Source organism: Theropithecus gelada, chromosome 3, assembly GCF_003255815.1.
Source record: "Theropithecus gelada isolate Dixy chromosome 3, Tgel_1.0, whole genome shotgun sequence".
Classification (NCBI taxonomy): Eukaryota; Metazoa; Chordata; class Mammalia; order Primates; family Cercopithecidae; genus Theropithecus; species Theropithecus gelada.
Window position 1 is genome coordinate 62907155 of NC_037670.1, and position 20949 is coordinate 62928103.

Sequence of the window (20949 nt, forward strand, 5' to 3'; positions counted from 1 at the left end):
CTACAAGATTGGGTTCAGGGGGTGCCATTCCTTTTGCATGCAGGGCCGTCCGCCCTCAGGATGGATGGCTGTTGCCCTTCCTCTTTCATCCTGGTAGAATACTCACCATCCAAGTCTGTGTTGTTGTTCGTTGAGGCAATACATGATTCCATCACAAAGGTAGCTGACTTCTCCCTTTCTGTGGGAAAATCAAGAACAAACTACCCCCGAAAGCATCTACACATTTACTTGGAGTTCTGAGGTATAACTATCTTGATCTGAATTTCTTAGAAGAAGTCAGATAGAAACCCTGAGACACTTCAGAAAAGTCTAGAAACACAGGGAGGGTTTTTTTTCTGTTTCTTTGTTTTTATAATTCTTTGAAGGTTATCCAATCTGCTGAAAAAATGGAAGGGTAGGAGAGATATAATATTTAAATTTAGAAAATCTCGTTTCTAATTATAACTCTACTAATTACTAGTTGTGTGACCTTAAATATTTCACTTTTCTTGGCCTTAGTCTATTTTATTCATAAAATGCAAGATATTTGTAAAATGCCTGCTACAAGAATTTATTACGAGGTTGCAGGATCAAATGAGCTAAGGTTTACAAAAGTACTTTGTAAACTCCAACAGGCTTTGTGTATGTGTATGTGTATATGCAAATACTATGTAAATATACTTTAGGTGTATATTCCGAAGACCAGAGGGCTCCCCCTCAGCCCACATGCACCCCTGAGAGATTCTGCGAGCTGGTGCTCTCTTTGGTCAAGGCCGGGTCAGGCCACACTCTAACCCAAAGTGGTCCTGACTTAGACCTCAGGACCCTCATGGGGCCTGGGGAACGCTTCTCTCTGAAGGAAACACTGGACCAGGCCAAGAGAGGGTAGATGTTGTCCCCTTGTGTGATGTCCCCTGCGAGAAAAGAAGAACGCACTTTCTCAGCTCAGCGTTCCCACTGACAGCACATGGATTTTTGACTTTGAGATTCTAAAATCTATGGTCTGCTTTCTGCTGTAGAATCCCTGCACTGAAGTGGTCCGATGTGAAACCTCTAGTTAGACCCAATAATCCAACCCTAAAGAGGAATCTTCTGCAATACAGTGCCTGTTCCCCTGCTGCCCGCGGCTTCGGAGACTGAGCCGCGGCTGGCCGGCGCCCCGGGTCCAGCTGAGCGCTGCCTACCGGAGGAGAGAGGCGGGGCTGGGCAGGGATGCGCAGGCCAGCGGAGAATAGCACGGACCCCACCACACTGCGCAGCCGGGAGAAGCCGCCTTTATTTCCCACCTCCGCACAGGCCTTCCCCAGGCAGAAGCCTGGACAGCCCGCGCCGGGCAGCCTCCTCTAGTAGTCTATGGTTTCTTTGTCCTTCTTGTTGAAGGGGTTGTAGGGTTTTACAGTTGTGACCAGTCGAGACAGGGGAGCCTGGTGACGGAAGAGGTCAACTGCCATTTCTTTCTGTAAGACGCTGAGGCAGCATGGGGAGAAAAGGAGGAAAATGAGACATAAAAGACATATAAAAACATACAACCTCACCCAACAAATGATACCCATGTGCGGGAAGGGGAAGAGAGCGCGCACTGCAGGCAGGGAGCGAGGATGACTCCTGCTGGGGAGCTCTCGGCTTCAGGGACTGCACCTCTGCGCTGCGCAGTTATGGTGGGTGCTAGGAATGGGGGTGATCTGCAGAAAGCCACCCAAGGAACCCGACCGCATCGTGTCTGGGGAGGGCCCAGGGCACGCAGGCGAGAGCTCTCCGGGCTGGGCGGCCGTGGGAATTAAAAGGAGTGTCCTCCGAAGAGGAGTGAGAGGTGGACAGACAAGGCACAGGGAAGCCAGGACAAGACATGGGGCGGGCAGACCTCGCTCAGAGGGTAAGAGGGAACATACTTGCGTCACTCAGAGGCCTGGAGAAGACATGGGTGACATGGGAGTGGGGAACCCGGGCCTCACCCAGTGGCCAAGAGGAAGCATGGGTGGAGTGGGCCAGGGCCTCACCCAGAGGCCCCAAGAGAAGACATGGCTGGGTCACTCAGAGGCCAGGAGAAGACATGGGTGGGAGGGGCCCGGGCCTCACCCACAGGCCAAGAGAAGGCATGGGTGGGTCACCCAGATATCTGGAGAAGACATGGGTTGGGGGACCTGGGCCACACACAGAGGCTGGGAGAAGACATGGGTGGCAGGGACTCAGGCCTCACCCAGAGGCCAGGAGAAGACATGGCTGGGTCACCCAGAGACCAGGAAAAGACATGGGTGGGAGGGGCCTGGGCCTCCCGCAGAGGCTGCTGTTGAAGGGTGAGCAAGGCCTGGTGTACAGGACTTTACTGGCTCTGCCAGAGCATTTAAGCTGCCTGTTCCCAGAGGAGGCTCATGACTGGGCTTCATTTTACTTTGCTTGTATACCCAGTAGGAACAAATTTGCCCTATCAAGTTTGGTGTGATAACTAAAATAATTTTGTTTAAAAAAGCTTTGAAAATGTGGAATGCTTTGCAAGTGATGTTTTATCCCCTTGGGTTACTGGCATTCCCAAACTCCCTATTCTGCCTGGAGGTGGCTGTCCCAGTATCACAGGAGTTGGGCCAGCTATTATGAACAACCCCACAAGCCCATGGCCTGAAGTAATTTTGCTGTGAATTTGCTGCTATTTGAATCACACACGCAATGCAGTGCTTGTATTAGCAGTGAGTTACAATGCTGGCATGGGAGATTAAAAAATTAAAAATAATTAAAATTAACCCTCTATATAGCGACTCTGTCAAAAATGGCTTTGTTTTATGCTATGATCACCTTGAACTAATATTTTATTTTGCTTTATATATATAAATACACACACATACACACACATATATATATATATTATATGTTGTGAGAAATGGCTGCAGAGGTGGGAAGGCAAGTCTCTGTGAAGGTTACATTCTTGTGGGAGGGTGTGGGCAAGAAACACTGGACTGTCCTGGAAAAAGGGAGCTAGAAAAATCATTTGTGCCTGTGTTCTCCTTGCTCATGACTTTGGAGATTGGTCACATCGCTTCTTCTCCACCTCCAATACACCCCATCTCCTCACTTCAAATCTCTTTCAGCTGTCCCTTCCTCTCAGTTTACATTCCATCCCAATATTCATCCTGAGGCACTGTGGGGGCCCTATGTACTTTGCTCCAAATATGGTGTGGGAGTATATGACCATGGACCCCTTTGTATCAACATTTGAGGCCCAAACAACTTAAAACCTCCAAACCACCAGTACAACTTTCTTGATTACAGAGATCCAGCCAAATGCACTGTTCCTTGTCTCTGCATCAAGAAGATTCAATGGCCTCTCTCTTGTCCCCCTTCCAGTGTACAGCCTGGCAGGCAGGAGCATGTCACTTGACTGCTGGTGTCAGAATCCAGAGCCAGGAGGTTCAGGTTCAGGAGAGAGTGGGCAGGAAGGAAGTGAAGGCAGGAGGCCTGGGAGATTAGCTGTTTGCTTTTTCAAGAAGTTTAGAGGTGAAAGGAACAAGAGGGGAGAACAGGGTGGCAGCTCACAGGGAAGCCACAGGAGACTTTGCTGGGGTTCTTCATAAACAACTGGCCAGCTGGGAGAGGCCAGCACAGCGGGGCAGAAGGGAGGAAGCAGGACTGATGGGAACACAGGACTCAGAGCTCAGAAATAATGATCAATATTTTAGAAAAGTAAGAGCATGTCTTCCTGGGGGAAAAGGGAGACAGCAGTGATGGAAATAGAGCCTGGCATGTGGAGAGGAAGAGGGGACACTAGCAGGGAAAATGAAAGGGTCACGTTGGGTGCCCCAGCAAGCAGGAGGCAAGGCCAGCTGAGAGGGGTGTGGGGAAGGGACTGGAAGCTCCTGTGGCACAGAGAGGTTTGAAGACAGCCACCACAGGAATGGCATTAGTTCTGAATAAGCAAGGAACCCATTGCAGAGGAGCAGGGAGAGTACAGTAGCAGCTAATATTCAGGAGTTCCCAGGGGATGCCCGTGTGAAGACGACTTCTTAGAAATAACAGGAAAAAATGCATCAGATCAAGCAGAAACAGTCAGAAGGAAGTTAGCTCACTACGTTCTCATGACACTCATCAGAGAGAGATCAAGGCTCATACTTTCACTGGAAAGTTTTAGAAAAATAAATTATTGTGTTAAATAAAATCAGAGTGATACTTTTTGATGTGAAGAGCCTGGAAGGCCCAATTTTCTGACCACAAGGGCCAGGCCTTCCTGCTAGAGGGCACTGTCCTTATGAAAGCACGGTGAGTTTTTACACGTTTTAATTCCCTCCTGCCCCTCTGCACTGTGCTTTTTCATGCCAGAAAAAGCCACCACTTGCCAGGAGCTGCTGTTAGGGCAGAAGGCAGAGGTGCAGGCCTTGACACCTGGGCCCAGCACAAGCCATCACTTAGTTGTGGGTGACACTTTGGTTAGTGTCACTTTCTCTAGCGTGTTATCTGCACCCTAAGAATGAGAATCCCAGAGACGCTGCCTCAGAGGGCGCTGGGTTCCCATTCGGGCCATGGATGACAGCTGTATGTGCAGTATGTGTGTATATTGAGGGCCATGGATGGCAGCCATATGTGCAGTATGTGTGTATTGAGGGGGATTGCGAGGACCCCCAAGAGTCAGCTATGGGCCTGAATCTGAATGTGAAAGTCTGGCTGAAAGATACAAGTTATATTCTCTGGGAGTAACAGTAAGGGACAGTTTTTCATTTAGAAATAGAGATTTATCTGAAAGATAATAGGAACCTTTTATCACACATTGGATGGCTTGATTATGCGTTGTGTAGATGTGTTAGAACAATAAGAGATCTGGGTGGGGTCTGAGATTTGGGGGTGAGAAGATGGATTGTTAAGAAAAAAAGAAAAGGGATTAGCAGTGTTTATATCTGCACTGACAAAGAATCTCTGGATCGGATCCCTCCTAAATCATGAACCAGCCACAAGGTTTCATCCTAGCTCTCTTTGGACAGTGAGTCTAAATGATCAATATAAGGATGTATTTAATTTTGACATTGTTTTATGTCCCTCACATGAAGTAAATATATATTGCTTGTCTAAATGTCTACCAGCTTTGCCTTTGGAAATGGATTTGTAACATTTCAAAATACGTCTTGACATTGGCCTTGGCAATGATTTCTTGTGTATCACACCCAAAGCTTGGGCTGCAAAAACAAAAATAAGTAAATATGACTATGTCAGATTAACACACTTCTGTGCAGCAAGGGAAACAATCAGCAAGATGAAAAAGCAGCCTACATACTGGGAGAAAATATTTGGGAACCATATATTTGATAAGGGGTTAATATCCAAAATTTATAAAGAACTCATACAACTCAATACATATAACAATTTAAAACAATTTAAAACCCAATTTAAAAAATGGGCAAAGGACCTGAACAGACATGTCTCCAAAGATAACAAAAATGGTGAGCCGGTATATGAAAGAGTGCTTAACATTGCTCCTCAGGGAAATACAAACCACAGTGAGATATCACCTCACACCGATTAGAATGGCTGCCATCAAAAAGACAAGAGATAATAAGTGTTGATGGGAGTGTAGAGAAATGATAGACTGTTGATGGGAATGTAGGTTGGTGCAGCCATTATGGAAACAGTATGGGGTTTCCCAAAGAAATTAAACATAAAAATAACATATTCCTTCTCTGGAGATATACTCAAAGGAAGTGAAATTACCACCTCATAAAGATATCTGCACTCCTGTGTTCATTGCATCATATTCACAATGTCCAAGATATGGACACAACCTAGGTGTCTGTTGACAGATGAATGGATAAAGAAAGTGGAATATTATTCAGCCTTAAGAAGGAGGAGATCCTGCCATTTGCACTACACGGATGGACCTAGAAGTCATTTTGCTAATAGACACAGAAGGAAACATGTTGCATAGTCTCACTTATTTGTGAAATCTAAAAAAGAAATAAAAAAGTGAAATATACAGAGATAGTGAATAGAACAGTGGTTATGAGGGATTCGGTGGAGGGTGAGGCAAAAGGAGATGTAGGTCAAAGGATGCCAAGTAGCAGACACGCAGGAGGAACAAGCATGAGACATAAGATCCATCATAAGGACTATAGAGAGTCATAGTGTATCGTATTCAGGATTTTTGCTAACTGAGTAGATTATAGCTGCTCTGACCACAAGGGGAAGGGGAAAATGGGTAACTATGAAGATGACAGATATGTTCACTATAGTAACCATTTTACTATATACCCATATCTCATCGTAATATCATGTTGTTAGGATGATACACACGACAGAATTTATCTTTTTAAAATACAGGCAAATATTGAGACTGGGAAAAATGTGTCTTGAGAAAAAACCAAATGCAAGTTATTAGCCTAGAAAGCCATTGACCTCCTTTTAAAATGTTTCTCATCAGATGGCCTGGAGAGATGCTAGACAATTACCAATCCAGAAAGTGAGAGGCATTGATAAAGCCTCCTGTTGGCAGGCACCTTAGAAAAGGCCACACACACAGGGCTTGTGGGATGCGTAGAATTGTCTATACACGGTGGCCTACAATGGGCTAGTCGGGGCCTGAGAGCTGCCCCCTATGGTGCCTTTACTGTGCCATGAGGAATGCTTGCTGCCCTCAATTACCTGGGACCAAGCCCCACTCCTTCAAGTCACTGCATGAGCCACTCTTCTGTGAAGTCTTCTTTAGTGCCCCCTCCCAGAGCTGCAGGCAGCTTGTGTGTGCCTCAGTTTCCTTATCTGTAAAATGGGGATAGTAACATTCCCTTCCTCACAGGATTCCTGGGACCGTGACATGAGTTGGTACCCACAAAGCACTCAGCTAACAGAAGTGATTATTAGTGTTAAGACATTTTTCGTCATCCTCTGCTGCAATTGTTTATTTCTCATTGCGAGATGGTGAGCTCCTTGCAAGCAGTTCTTGTGATTTATTGGAGCACAGTAAACATGCATTGACTCAATAAAAGGTCATGTGAATCCACCAGCAAATGGGTGAATGAATGAGAGGATGAGCAGCTGGGAGGACCAAGAGCCACAGCCCAAGAGGCCCATGCATGGCAGCTGCTCCCATACACAACCATTGCCTTTCTGAAAGTTTAAGCAGCTGATCAGAGCAGGAGCTCGGGCTTGGTACCCATGGCCTGACAGTCACCTCCTCAGAAAGCTCTCCCTGACCAGCAAGCTCAATAAGCCCCTTCTGAGGAACTCTCTCCTACATCAGTCTTTCTTCTTCATTTCACTAGCTAAGGTTATTATTTCATTTCTTCACATTTCTTCAGTTACTCGTGTGCTTCTTTACTGTCTATCTTTTGTACCAGAAAATAAGCTCCTGAAAGCCGGGACCTTGTCTGTTCATCCCTGTATCTTCAGTGTCTTGAACAGTACCTGGCCCAGAATTGATGCTCAATAAATATTTGATAAGGCCAGGCACAGTGGCTCATGCCTGTAATCCCAGCACTTTGGGAGGCTGAGGTGGGCGCATCACTTGAGGTCAGGAGTTCGAAACCAGCCTGGCCAACATGGGAAAACCCTGTCTCTACCAAAAATACAACAATTAGCTGGGCGTGGTAGTGCATGCCTGTAATTCCAGCTACTCGGGAGACTGAGACATGAGAATCTCTTGAACCCAGGAGACAGAGGTTGTAGTGAACTGAGATAGCACCACTGCACTCCAGCCTGAGCTACAGAGTACTCGGTCTCAAATAAATAAATAAATAAATAAATAAAATGTGTGATAAACAAATGACTCCTCTACCAAAAGAATGTGACCTAGGAGAACAAGCTCTCCTTTTGGAGGAGAACTGCTATCCCTCTAGTCTGCCTTCCGACTGTGCTAGCATATTCGTCTGCACTGGGCCAGCCACTAGACATCATTCAGACTGTGTTTGCATTTTCCAAACCATTTGCAATGCCAGGAATTCCATCAGGTGCTTTCAAATTTGAGTTATAATAAATGAGTAACGATGTGCTCCTTCTCACTAGTAGCTTCAAATAAAGGAATCTTCAGTAACCTTGCATCTAACGTCTCCTGTTTTCTGGGATTTCTTTTTTTTTTTTTTTTTTTTTGAGATGGAGTCTCACTCTGTTGCCCAGGCTGAAGTGCAAGTGCAGTGGCACTCTTGGCTGACAGCAACTGCCACCTCCTGGGTTCAAGTGATTCTCCTGCCTCAGCCTCCGAAATAACTGGAATTACAGGTGCCCACCACCACACCTGGCTAATTTTTGTATTTTTAGTAGAGACAAGATTTCACAATGTTAGTCAGGCTGGTCTTGAACTCCTGAACTCAAGTGATCTGCTCACCTCAGCCTCCCAAAGTGCTGGGATTACAGGCGTGGTGAGCCACCATGCCTGGCCACCTCTCCTGCTTTCAGTCTGCAAAATGCAGGTTTAAAAATATATGTGACTTTCAACAGAATTTTGTCTTTTCTAAAAAATAAGGTGACTGTTACAAGAAGTAACTATCTGATGTATGTTCCATGTGTCTTCTGACGGTCATGCAGAAAGGTAATGTGTGTGCACAGCTGTGAGTCTAAGAAGCAAAGATGCCATTCCTCTAAAGTGCCTGAAATACCTTCATATGCCCCTTTTGGCTACATTCATAATAACATTAATCTACACCTGGTTTTCAGTGTAATTTTGGGTAAGATTCAAAAAGGAAACACATACAAGGCTTAATAAAGTTCCCCTCAGTAGGAAAATGGAAAATTATCTTTTTTCTGTTTCAGACTTGATGCCACATTTTTAAAAACAATGTAAATTTGCTTTTACTATTTAATTGTTCTTTAATGGAATAAACATAATTAGGATTTCCCCTCCTAATGTATCTGAGCAAATTGAGTAAGAGGCTTCATACTTACCGGTGCAGTTCTGAATCTGGTGATGGGGTTGTTGATGGAATATTAGAATTTACTGGGTGGGTGGCTGTGAAATGAACCTTGCCGGTATATCCTGGAATATTTGCAGCACTAAAGTGAAGAGTTAAGAGAGGAGGAAGAGAGGAAATTAAAATGATGATTTGTGAAATTGTCATGGTAACTAGCACCCAAATATGAAAAATATAAAGAAAGATGCAGTCTAATTTTTTTTTTCCTGTATAAGGTGTGGAACTTGGGCTGTCCAAAAAGGAAACAGTGCAGGCCTGGGGCATGCTCAGGCACAGGTACTTAGATAACAGCCCTACGCTGGAGTCAATACAATTTATTTCAAGTTCACATTTTCCTAATATTTTAAATTTCCATGTCTTTGATAAACATGACTCACTGCTGACTCTGTTTCATAATGAAGGAAGATATCAGGTCTTCACAGAGCAGCAGACCTATATCCCATATATATTTCTGTAATGCAGACTCTAATATTAATGAATATGCACACTTACATTTACAACATTGTTACTTTTATCAAATATCTTTCTTATCACCATTAACGTACTGTACTACAAATTTCAGATGATTTCCTAAAATTACCCATTGGAAACAAATGTACCCCAGCATTAATTCTACAACAGTCTGTTTAGTCGAACTCCACTGACTCTTCTGCTTCCCTCTTCTTTTCTCCACCAGGGACAGTGGGAGATAAAAGGAAAACACAAGCGTGAAGAAGCCATCTTCAGTGTGTGTAAAAGCTCTCTCTCTCCAGAAAGGGCAAACGAGTATTCAAGAGAAAGGTTTAAGTAGGTAGTTCAGAGGAAGGAATGTGAAGAATAACGAATATTCTTGCCATGATAGCACACAAGGTGGTTTACACAGATTATTTCCTAGGAGGTGGGTAAGGCTTATGGGACAGGCCCAGCGTGAAGCTCCGTCCTGTGTGCTGCAAGGAGTTGAGGAAAATAAGATTTAAATTGTATTTCAAAGTCCAAGAACACACCATTTGCAGATCATGAGGCTCTGTGTAACAGCCTACCATCTTTGCAGAGTCGTATCAAGGCCTTGGCCTCAGCTCACTGTGCTGGCTTCAGGAAGGAACGAGAAAGGCCACCATCATGAACTTGCCCCCAGTGAGGAAAGGGCCAGTGGGCAGCTTGCACATTTCACTCATCTCAGTGGCTTTCACTTGCCATCCTTGGGCCTTTCTCTGAGAGCAGGACATCCCTGTGGCATGGTTCCCTATTCAAATTGGCGCCCAGACAAAATGCGACACAGTAGCAACAAGCAAACCTCTGTGGGTGGTGGAGGAATGGTTCTTCAATGGCTGCCTTGGTTATATCCATGACCTTCCCACACGACCAGTAAGCCAAACAAAGCCTTCTCCAGGAACCACTTATCTTAGGAGTAATTTTCAAAATTTGGAACTTATAGGAGTTGCTCCTGAAAGTATCAGGTGACAAGGCAGGCAGAAGAGAGGTTAGTGAAAGGGGTGTGTGCTTAAGGGTTGGGAGGAAGATTCAGACCCCGGTTCCCCATATCATCTCTGGGATCTGGACTAGACATAGTCTTTTGGAGCCTGCTAGCCTCAGCCTGACCCCAGGTGGTGATACCAACCAGAAGGGCTTGGGTGAGGGAGAAGTGGAAACAATGAGAAGGATTCACATTGCAATTTCTTGGTGCAATTGATTATGTGCAAATATCAACATGTTAGGGGGAAAATACGTATCAGGCAGGGAATTGCACTAATATATCTCCTAATTCTCTTCCAGTTATGTAATTTATGACTCTGTTGGTGATGACTTACTGGCTTGCAGGTGATATAATCAAGGACACCCAGAGACTAACAAAGTGAAGGGAAATTACACCTATGGCAACAGCAGAATAAACAGTACAAAATAACCGATTTTGTGAGACTAGGAAAGTAAGGCAGCTAAAGACTGGGGGAAGCTCACTGCATTGAGAAGCAGGCTTCTGTGGCAAGTCTGACTCTGCCCCTTAACCAACTGTGAAGTTTTACTCCAGTGAAGAAAGCTCTCTGAGCTTCAGCTCAGTCAACTGCAGCATGAAGACAACAACACTAACTTCTTAGGGGCACTCTGGGGATTAGAGGAATTAAATGAATGTGAAAGCAGCTAGCAAATTGTTAGCACTTAATAGATGCTAAACTAATTTCAATTGAAATACAGTAATTTAAAGAAATAAAACATTTACAAAATAAGGGCCATGCACATGGAGATTGCAAAGTTTATCCAGTACAGACAGCTGAAAAGATGCTGAGACAGAGGTTTCCAATAGTGCTGCACACTGATATCTCAGGGGCATCTTTAAAGGTACCAATGCCTGGCTCCCACCCCCACAATTTTTTTTTTTTTTTTGAGACGGAATCTTGCTCTGTTGCCCGGGCTAGAGGACAGCAGCACAATCTCGGCTCACTGCAACTTCCGCCTCCTAGATTCAAGTGATTCTCCTGCCTCAGCCCCCTGACTAGCTGCTGTTATAGGCATGTGTCACCATGCCCAGCTAATTTTTGTATTTTTAGTAGAGATGGGGTTTCACCATGTTGGTCAGGCTGATCTCAAACTCCTAACCTCGTGATCCACCCGCCTCGGCCTCCCAAAGTGCTAGGATTACAGGTATGAGCCACCGTGCCTGGCCCAGTCCCACATTTTAATGTAACTAGTAAGTGGTGTGGCCTGAGCACTGGGACTTTTGACAGCTCTCCAGATGATTCTCCTGTGCTGCTAAATTCAGGAACGTCTGTTTTAAAGTCACACTGTCAAGCTTGCTGGAGGGACCTAGGTGAGTGAACTGAAGCTGCCGAATTCTAGGCAGTACCCTGCAGGATTTCTTGGAATTTTGTTGGAAAAGTGCAGATGTAAGTTAGAGAGGTAACCCAGAATGAGGCAAAGTTATTCATGCATGCGTCTCTCTGTCAACCATTCATTAAAGCTTCCATGCATGTTACAAAGGAAATCCCCTCCATCTGTGTGAAAGGTTTTTTCCACTGCCTTTGAAAACACCTGCAGAATTAAAATGCCTCTAAAGTCATATCCTCCCATCAGAGCAGTTAAGAAGTCAGAGGGATGGACGCAGGCCATCTGTCAATCACATGAAGGGCTTGATAAAAAACATTGCACAGCCTCTGTGCCTCTGTGGCATGCAGGTTATTGATGCTAAATGGTATCATATGTTACATTGTCTTAATGCTGTTAGATTACATCATATTTCATAATAACATATCATGAAAGGTAGACTGATTAGCTGCTCAGGCTTGAGAATGAATTCACTTGCATAATAAACTGCCAAATACTTGAAAACGAAAGTCCTCACCCACACTACTTCTAAATCTATTCCATTTAACCCTGGCCCATATGGCCATAGCAAGGGGAATTTTGCCATCTTAGGTGCAATACGGTGACCTTATACTAAGAGGAGAATACTCTCTGGGGGACACTTTAGACTGCTGCTGATAGGAGATGTTATTTTTCAGTTGGAGGGAACAAAGCTGTTAAAGATACTGAAACATACAAGCTGGGAAATGGATTTCCAGATTAGTCGCATGTTCAAAGAATTCCACTCCCCATTTCAGGAAAGCAGAAAGAAGCAGAGACCCACTTAAAAATAAGAAGTCTTCATTTTTACCTTTGCTCCACAGCTTCCAGTCCTTTAAACACCTTATTTTGTACTCGCTAGTTCCAAATAAACCAGGATTTTGTTCACTAATTGATACATTTGGATTGTATCAAATTGTATCAAATGTATCAATGTTCACTATGATACATATTATTGCCCAAGTCTACAACGAATTGGTTCTCAACAAAGCATGATAAAATAGAAATTAAGTAATTTAAGAAAATCAAGAAGTTTAGTAACTCAGAAGAAGGGAGTACAGATGGTATGTAAGTTAAATATGAGACAGGAAAAATGTGGAGAAAACCATGTTATATGTAGAATATAGTAGTGTATATGTGCATAAAATTTAGGCATGCATACAAATTCTCACTCTACACTGTAAACATGACTAATAGTCATTGAGTATGTTCTATGTTCCAGGTACCCTTTTAAATGCTTGCTGTAAGTTGACTATACAATAATCTTGTGCCATAGGTCCTATGATCATGCCCATTTTATAGATGGAGAAACTGTGGAAGAGAAAGTCTAAGTAACATGGCCAGCACCAACCAAGCTCGCAAGTGGCAGAACTGGACCTCAGTGTGATTGAACTGAATGGGAAGGGCCATTGGCATTACTCCCAGCTCAGCCAGGAAAGCCTTGTTAGCTCACGGTGGGCTGCATTTATACGGGGTGGGGTGTAAGTGCAGGTTCAGATCAATGTGACAGTCTTTTATTTAGAGCCATTCTATATCAGGTACAGTTCTAGGCAGATATCAAGCTGATTTAGCTCCCAACAGCTTTCACACTAATACTTTTAATTTAAAAAATTCACATTTAAATGTTTAAAGATCCCAAGTGGACAAAGACCGTGGATACGACATAAGGGAGGGGAGTGTGAGACAGACACATTTAATTTCCAGGGCTGCCCTGACCAGCTGTGTGAACTTAGACCTCAACTGAAGTTTTCTCAGGCATCTCACCTATAATTGGCCATCAGTCAGGGTAGCTGCACTCCCTTGGAGGGTGCTGGGGACAATGTGATACAAGTAAAGGCCTGGCACAGTGTCCAGTGTGCAGCAGGTGCAGACCCATGTGAGAGGAGCAGCAGGAGATGGATGGGAGTTAGGGTGGGCAAGGGGAGCACAAAGTGGGAGAGGGAGGAAGAGTAGTAAAGTCCAGGCTTGGACGTTAGGAAGGGTCAGCCTAGAGGGCTGGGAGAAGGGAAGGACTACGGAGAACTGTAAAGGGGATGCAGCTGGAGAGGAAAAGACAGGAGTCCATTGTGAGTTGGGCTTTTGTCTGATTTTATTGTTCAATGACAAATGCAAGTAAAACTGGAATCATTTTGCAATGACTTTTGGTCACTGGATTGCATTTTTCTGAATATCATAAGATGTCGTGGCCACAAGATATATTTTAGGAATTACAGGTTTATTGATTATTCTCTTCATCTAGTGGGTATAGTCTTTCCTCCTGTTTTCTTGGGATCTTCAATTCTTCCATTTAGAAGGGAATGTAGAAACAGTATAACTCAAAGCTTTTATATTATAGCTGAGGCTGGAGCTCCAAGAACCCGTTATTTGCCAAAGGCAGAAGCCACGTTTAATGTGAGTTAAGGCAAGAGCTTGCCCTGGGGATTAAGAGGTCAGTTCTCTGGACTTTTTACCACTCATGAAATGAGTGACCTTGCCTCTTTATGTCATTTCCTCTGGCCTCAGACTCCTCATCTGCAAAATGGGGATAGAACTTGCACCTTCACCTCTGGCCTCATCACATTATTTGAAAAACAAATGAGGGAGTGTGTGAAAGTAGTCTGAAAAGGCAGAAGTGTTGGGCTGATCTAAGGAACTACTATTCATAGAGTTATTCTTTAACCTGGGTTGTGGTAAGGTTTTTTTGTTAAGCTGCAACACAGTCCAGTGGCTGACAGGGAAGCCCCCTTTTGGATGGGAGACATTTGTCAGGGGCTGCCTGGGGGTCCATGTTGGACAATTCCTCTTTATTTGCAAATGCTTCCTCAGATATCATTGAGGTCAAAAAGCACAGTAAATGTGAAACCTTGTAACGTCCTGAGATAAAAGATTATAACTTAGTGGAGGATGGTACCTCAGAGGCAGCTGCCTAGTTTGGAAAAACAAGCAAATGGTAACTGCAAGTGCTGGGTTTGGGGTCAGAAGGCATGGGCTGTGCTGCTCTGTTAGCTGGGCCTGCACCTCACCTGTGCTGAGCCTGTTTATTCTTTGGAAACACAAGGGAGAGATGCATATATGTTAGATCCCAGAGCTCTCTTCCATATATGTAAGATATATATACACACACATACACACACACACATACACACACACACATATATATGTCTACAATAGAGTCCATTACCAAAGAAAAAGCACCCCAACACCTCTTTCCATATCCTTGGGAAAGGACACAGATCTGCCATTACAGATCATTCAGTTATCATGTTCCTTGTACTGATGACTCATGACTGCAAAGCACTGAAGGTATATGGCACTGTAAAATGGTTACTAAAATGGACTGAGCTTCTCTTCAGACTTGTTCACTGAGCCCTTGCAAAGAATATGGATCTTATATTGAAGAGGATAAAAACGTCAGATTTTAAAAACAGGATTCTTTTTTCTCTTTTTTTGAGACAGGGTCTCTGTCACCCAGGCTGGAGTGCAGTGGCGCGCTCTTAGCTCACTGCAACCTTCGTCTCCCAGGCTCAAGCGATTCTCCTGCCTCAGCCTCCCTAGCAGCTGAGATTACAGATGCTCAGCACCAAGCCTCGCAAATTTTTGTGTTTTTTAGTAGAGATGGGGTTTCACCATGTTGGCCAGGCTGATCTCCAACTCCTGACCTCAGGTGATCCACCCGCCTTGGCTTCCCAAAGTGCTGGGATTACAGGTGTGAACCACTGCGCCTGCCGTGATTAAACAGGATTCTTATCTCAGTCTTACCTTAACTTTCTGCTTGACACAGATTATAAGTGGGGATGAATTTGTATCAGTTAAAAAAAATTTCCTGAACACTACCCAGATCCAGTCAACAGTACATGTTTGTTGAAGAAACAAAGAAAATTGTTTAGCTATACTGAACTTCAATAATTTTTGTTGAACCCAATGACTGTTTTGGATTCTTTCTATTTCCTAAATTAGTCTCAAGTTATAAGTTAGGAACTGCAGTAGAAACCGTAGAAACTGCATTAATATTTCGAGTTCCTGAACTCTAAATGTCATTTAATAACTGCGCATGCCTACCAAATTCGAAAATAATTTTAACAAGAAAACTCAGGCAACAATTTCATTTTTAGTGGCTTGTTCTAAAAGAATGCATGGATAAGTGTACAACATATATGTAGAGGCTGCTTTTGCTATATTCTTTACAACAAGAAAAGTAGTCAGGGCTTGGGCTACATAAACTTGTTATAGACTTGGTGGGATACATCTAGCCATTAAAAAGATTTTAATATGGAAAAATATTTAGTGCATATTTCAATCTTACATACACACATACACTCCACCTATGCATGCACACGCGATACACTTGTACATATATGTTGCACACATTCATAAATGCATGAGGGGAAGAGTCTAAAAAGAAATCAAACTTTTAATATTGGAATTGAAAATGAAAGGTATTTTACTTTCTACCTTCAAAAATATCTGAATTATTTTCATAATGAACATTTTTGGAAAAAAGTTATTTGTGGAGCTTCAGTGTTAACATTAAAGGTGAGCATAAATACTGAGCATAATCACGGGCTCATCAAACCTCTGTAAATTCACATAACACTTCAAGAAAATGATAGCCATAAGTTTAAGAACGTTTTAAGAATGTTTACATATTCTGACCCCAGAATCCTTTTGGAGGAGTGTCACTTAAGTAAATAACTTCAAATCAAGAAAGAGTCATATAAAGAATATTTGGGGGCATGATTTACCATATCAAAAATGGAAACAATTTACATATGTAACCTAAGTGAATGAGGCAGTTACAGTACATCTACACAAATAGAAGCTATGATAAGCTCATAAAAACATGTACCCATAATTATGTGGTAATGTTATGGTGGTAAAAATGTTCTGTGTAATGTGATCATAGCTATATAAATACACATAAGCAAGACTAAAAGTGTGTATGACAGATGGAAATATGCCAACATGTTAATAATAGTTATATTTTGTGTAAGAGTTTGGTTATATTTTATTGTTATTAATATTTCTGTACTTTTTCTTTAATGATCAGATTCAGTTCTACAATAAAAATTAAAACTACTATTTTTAAGCTATTAGCACAATCACTACCAATATAAAAAACACAGAGCATGTCAGATGACTTAGTAACCATAAAACAAAATTAAATGATGAAGGAAATTTTTAAAACTTTTGCCCTGTAGGAAAATTGGTGATTCCAATGCTGAAACCACTTGAACTAGAGAGTAAATGGCCTTGACCCTTGCCTGAAATATGGCTTTTGGGCTGGGTGTGGTGGCTGACACCTTTATGCCAGCACTTTGGGAGGCCAAGGCAGGTGGATCACTTGAGGTCAGGAGTTTGAGACCAGCCTGACCAACATGGCGAAACCCCCATCTCTACTAAAATTACAAAAAACTTAACCAGGCATGGTGCTGTGCACCTGTAATCCCTGTTACTCAGGAGGCTGATGCAGGAGAATCACTTGAACCCGGGAGGCAAAGGTTGCAGTGAGCCGAGATCACACTACTGCACTTCAGTCTGGGTGACAGAGTGAGACTCTGTCTCAAAACAAAACAAAACAAACAAAACAAAACAAAACAAAACAAAAACAAAAAGGCTTTCACTGAAAAGGCAAGGGTATAGCAGGGCTTCCCAGCCATGATTAAGTGCCACCAATCATTTAAAAAAACCCTAAAAATATCATAAAGCCATTTCTCTTCAAGAAACTTTAAGATGAAAAAATTCAAGAGGAGACATACTTGCGTTTGAATAGGATGGTTCTCTATTCCTTACTTGGCACAAAGTAAGCTCATGTACTCGTATGCAAATGACATCATATTGTTTGTATTCTCCTGTACTTTGCTTTTTAGCTCAAGCAGTATTGTGGAAACTACATAATAATTTGTTTAGAGATTCATATGTATGTATCAAAACTAGAAAGAAAACTAAGCAAAAGAAAGGCATAAAGTCTAACGAGTTTAACTTCTGAGCTGGGGAAGCAGAAGCATGGGCAATGAAATTGGGGCTACACACATGGTTGAAAACATTTGAGTACGATTCTGTGTGTTACTAGGTGGGGGATAGACAGGTGTTTACTTATGTTATTTGATATGTTATATGTGGCACTATATCTTTCTGTGTCTGTCAATATTTTATAAATAAAAATGAAAAGCATTTCTTTGTGTTAACAGGTTAAGATTCCGTTAAAAATTGACAGCGAATCAAAAGAAGAAACTTTGCAACCTTGGAGGCCCTCTAGTGCCCAAATCAGATAAGTACAATTAATGTCTTCAATTCTTTTCTATGATTCTCTCAAAATATCATTTGCTTAAAAACAGAAATTAACAGCAAGATGAGGTAGGAATGCTATACGCCCAATTTATTGAAGTTAAGTGGTTCATTTTTACGTCAAATCTTTAAAATGCTGCCATACTGCTCTTCACTCTCTTTGAAGAAATGACCCCAAAGAATGTTTTGATTCTTTAGCAAGAATGTTTCATAAAACATTTCAAAATTTAGATGTACGTATCAAAGAAGAAACAATCCTAAATTGTTGTTCCCGAAGAATATTTTAAATTGGCTTTCTTCCTATATCCTTCCTTTAGATTTTTAGAATTATTATGTGTAATAGCAATGATTTCCTTGCAGAATGTATGGAAGAATCCAGCCCACTGACTCCTTCCTCAGGACGAAGCACGGCTCGACAGCCTTCAAGTTCCTATGTGTAAAAGTGATTCCTCTCGGCCGGGCGCAGTGGTTCATGCCTGTAATCCCAGCACTTTGGGAGGCCGAGGTGGGCGGATCACGAGGTCAGGAGATTGAGACCATCCTGGCTAACACGGTGAAACCCCGTCTCTACTAAAAATACAAAAAATTAGCCGGGTGAGGTGGCGGGCGCCTGTAGTCCCAGCTGCTCAGGAGGCTGAGGCAGAAGAATGAGGTGAACCCGGGAGGCGGAGCTTGCAGTGAGCGGAGATTGCGCCACTGCACTTCAGAGCCTGGGCGACAGAGCGAGACTCCGTCTCAAAAAAAAAAAGTGATTCCTCTCTGTTAGTGATCAGCCGTTTCTCAGATACTTTACAAACATTAGGGATCCCTCCACGATCACCTCGTTTGGTGGCATTTTTTTTCTCACAAGTTTCGGATGAAGAAACTGAAGTCACAGAGATGAAGTGACTTGCTCAAGGGCCCCAAGTGAGTCAATCTCCAAAATCTCCTTTGTGACAAACCACATTTCTTTTAGGAAGCAGGTATCTTTCTTCTTTAGCTATGTTCAATAAAAAGCCACGTTTAAATTCCTTCATTTATAGTAAAGTCCATCATCATATTTCATTCTCAGTAATAATACAAGGGAAATAATCATGAATGGAACTCACCGACTTGTGTTTGTATAAAGAGGCTTAGAGCACCGCGGCTTGGCTAGTGATGCGATGTCTCCCAACGGGTTGTCAACATCATCAGCATTTGTAGACTGCACATGACCACTGTTAGAATGGAAAGGAAAGAAGGCATACGTTTCTTTATAAGAAACATAGAAGAAACCATTGAACAGTATTCTAACTTCCAAAGGAAATTTATTTGCCAAAATAGATCAAAGGCTCAAAATGCAAAATGTAAAGCATAATGATAGAGCAATTTTCCTTAAAATATATAAAGATGATTTTCTCTTCTTCAGAATGAGCGGTGCCATGCTCCTTGATGTTAAATTTGAGCCAGAGTGAGAGTAAGGGCTGTTTTGTGTTTCTGAACAAAGAAGCGGGCTGTTCCTGTAGCCCCAGCACAATTCCTTCTTTGGAGACTGGCTAGAGGTTGGGCAAGGAAGAGGCGGGCGTATGCTGGAGATACTAAGGCTAAGGGTGGATGGAAACCCTCACGGGTGCAGAGGGGCTTGGGCAACAAGCCACGTGCCCTTGGGCCTGAGAGAAAATTGAGTGGCCGAGTTAATGTCAATCAGAGAGAGTTTCAAGGACTTCTGGGGCCACTGGTAGAAATACCAGTCAACTGCAGAGCAGGAGAGGCCGAGTAATGGGAGGGGTTGGGCCAGGACTAAAGGTCCAGATCCCTCCTCCATATTCTTGGATCTACTTTGTTTCAAGGTTTTTCTTCCATTTAAAAACCAAGAGAAGACCCCAACTGGCAGATAATGTACCTTTTTGCCATCTATGGAAAGCTGGCATTAAATGTAGAAAATAAGAGGTGATATTTCCTGCACTTCACTGTTAACGAGTGCCTCATCCCTTCTGCAATTAAAACAATTTTCGTGATTCATAACACCCAATAGTGGTAGCATCCAAGGTATTTTATTTCAAAAGGTAACCTATTTGGAAAAACAAAAAAATACCACTCTTTCTTTCTCTCTCTCTCTCTCTCTTTCTTTCTTTCATCAAAACCAAACCTCAGATGGGACTTCTGACATTAAACAGGCACTGTGTGCCATGTAAACATTAGAAATGTGTTACAATGCATAAGTTGTCTTAAAAAGTGAATACAACATGAGTAAGCTGAAAGCAACTACAACCAAAATATAAATCTGATTTTTTTTTTTTTTTTGAGATGGAGTTTTGTTCTGTCACCCGGGCTGGAGTGCAGTGGCGCGATCTTGGCTCACTGCAAGCTCCGCCTCCCGGGTTCACACCATTCTCCTGCCTCAGCCTCCTGAGCAGCTGGGACTACAGGCGCTCGCTACCACACCCGGCTAATTTTTTTGTATTTTTAGTAGAGACGGGGTTTCACCGTGTTAGCCAGGATGGTCTCGATCTCCTGAGCTCGTGATCTGCCTCCCGAAGTGCTGGGATTACAGGCGTGAGCCACTGCGCCTGGTCAAATCTAAAATTTTTTTACAAGACTGAGAAACATTACTTACGTGTAGAGAGGAATATATTTACTTCTAGAACTTGAACTCACACTTCAAAAAAAGAGAAGAGAGGCAACTGGGTTATTTACATTAAGTTAATAAACATCAAATTATTACAGTATTTCTCTAATTAAGATAAAAGCCTTCAAAGATATCTCATAGGAATTGTCCTTTAAAGGTTTGTGATTTTGAACAGAGACTATTTAAGGATGTAGTTTGCTTTCTCCAGAATGTCAAATAAATGGAACTATATAGTAAACTTTTGGGTCTGACTGCTTTCAAAATGTGTTTCAGATTCATTTATATTGTTGTGTATTGCATTTGTTCTTTTTCATTGCTGAGTAGCATTCCATTGTGTGGGCATACTTTAGTATCTTTATCTATTTACCTACTGAAGGGCATCTTGGTTGTTTCTAGGTTTTGGAGATTATGAATCAAGCTGTTATAAACGTTCAC

At 42.7% G+C, this 20949-nt stretch overlaps 1 protein-coding gene across 1 annotated transcript in view; it reads right to left on the reverse strand.

The window, feature by feature from the left end:
• Window positions 1-677: 677 nt before the first annotated feature.
• SPATA48 (spermatogenesis associated 48) overlaps window positions 678-20949 on the reverse strand; it is a 64119-nt gene continuing 43847 nt past the window's right edge. The window contains exons 6-9 of the mRNA XM_025380747.1: window positions 20503-20544; window positions 19016-19123; window positions 8824-8931; window positions 678-1446 (exon numbers count right to left, since the gene is read on the reverse strand). Coding sequence (XP_025236532.1) covers window positions 1323-1446; window positions 8824-8931; window positions 19016-19123; window positions 20503-20544 — 382 coding nt within the window. The 3' untranslated portion in view covers window positions 678-1322. The remainder of the gene's footprint in view (window positions 1447-8823; window positions 8932-19015; window positions 19124-20502; window positions 20545-20949) is intronic.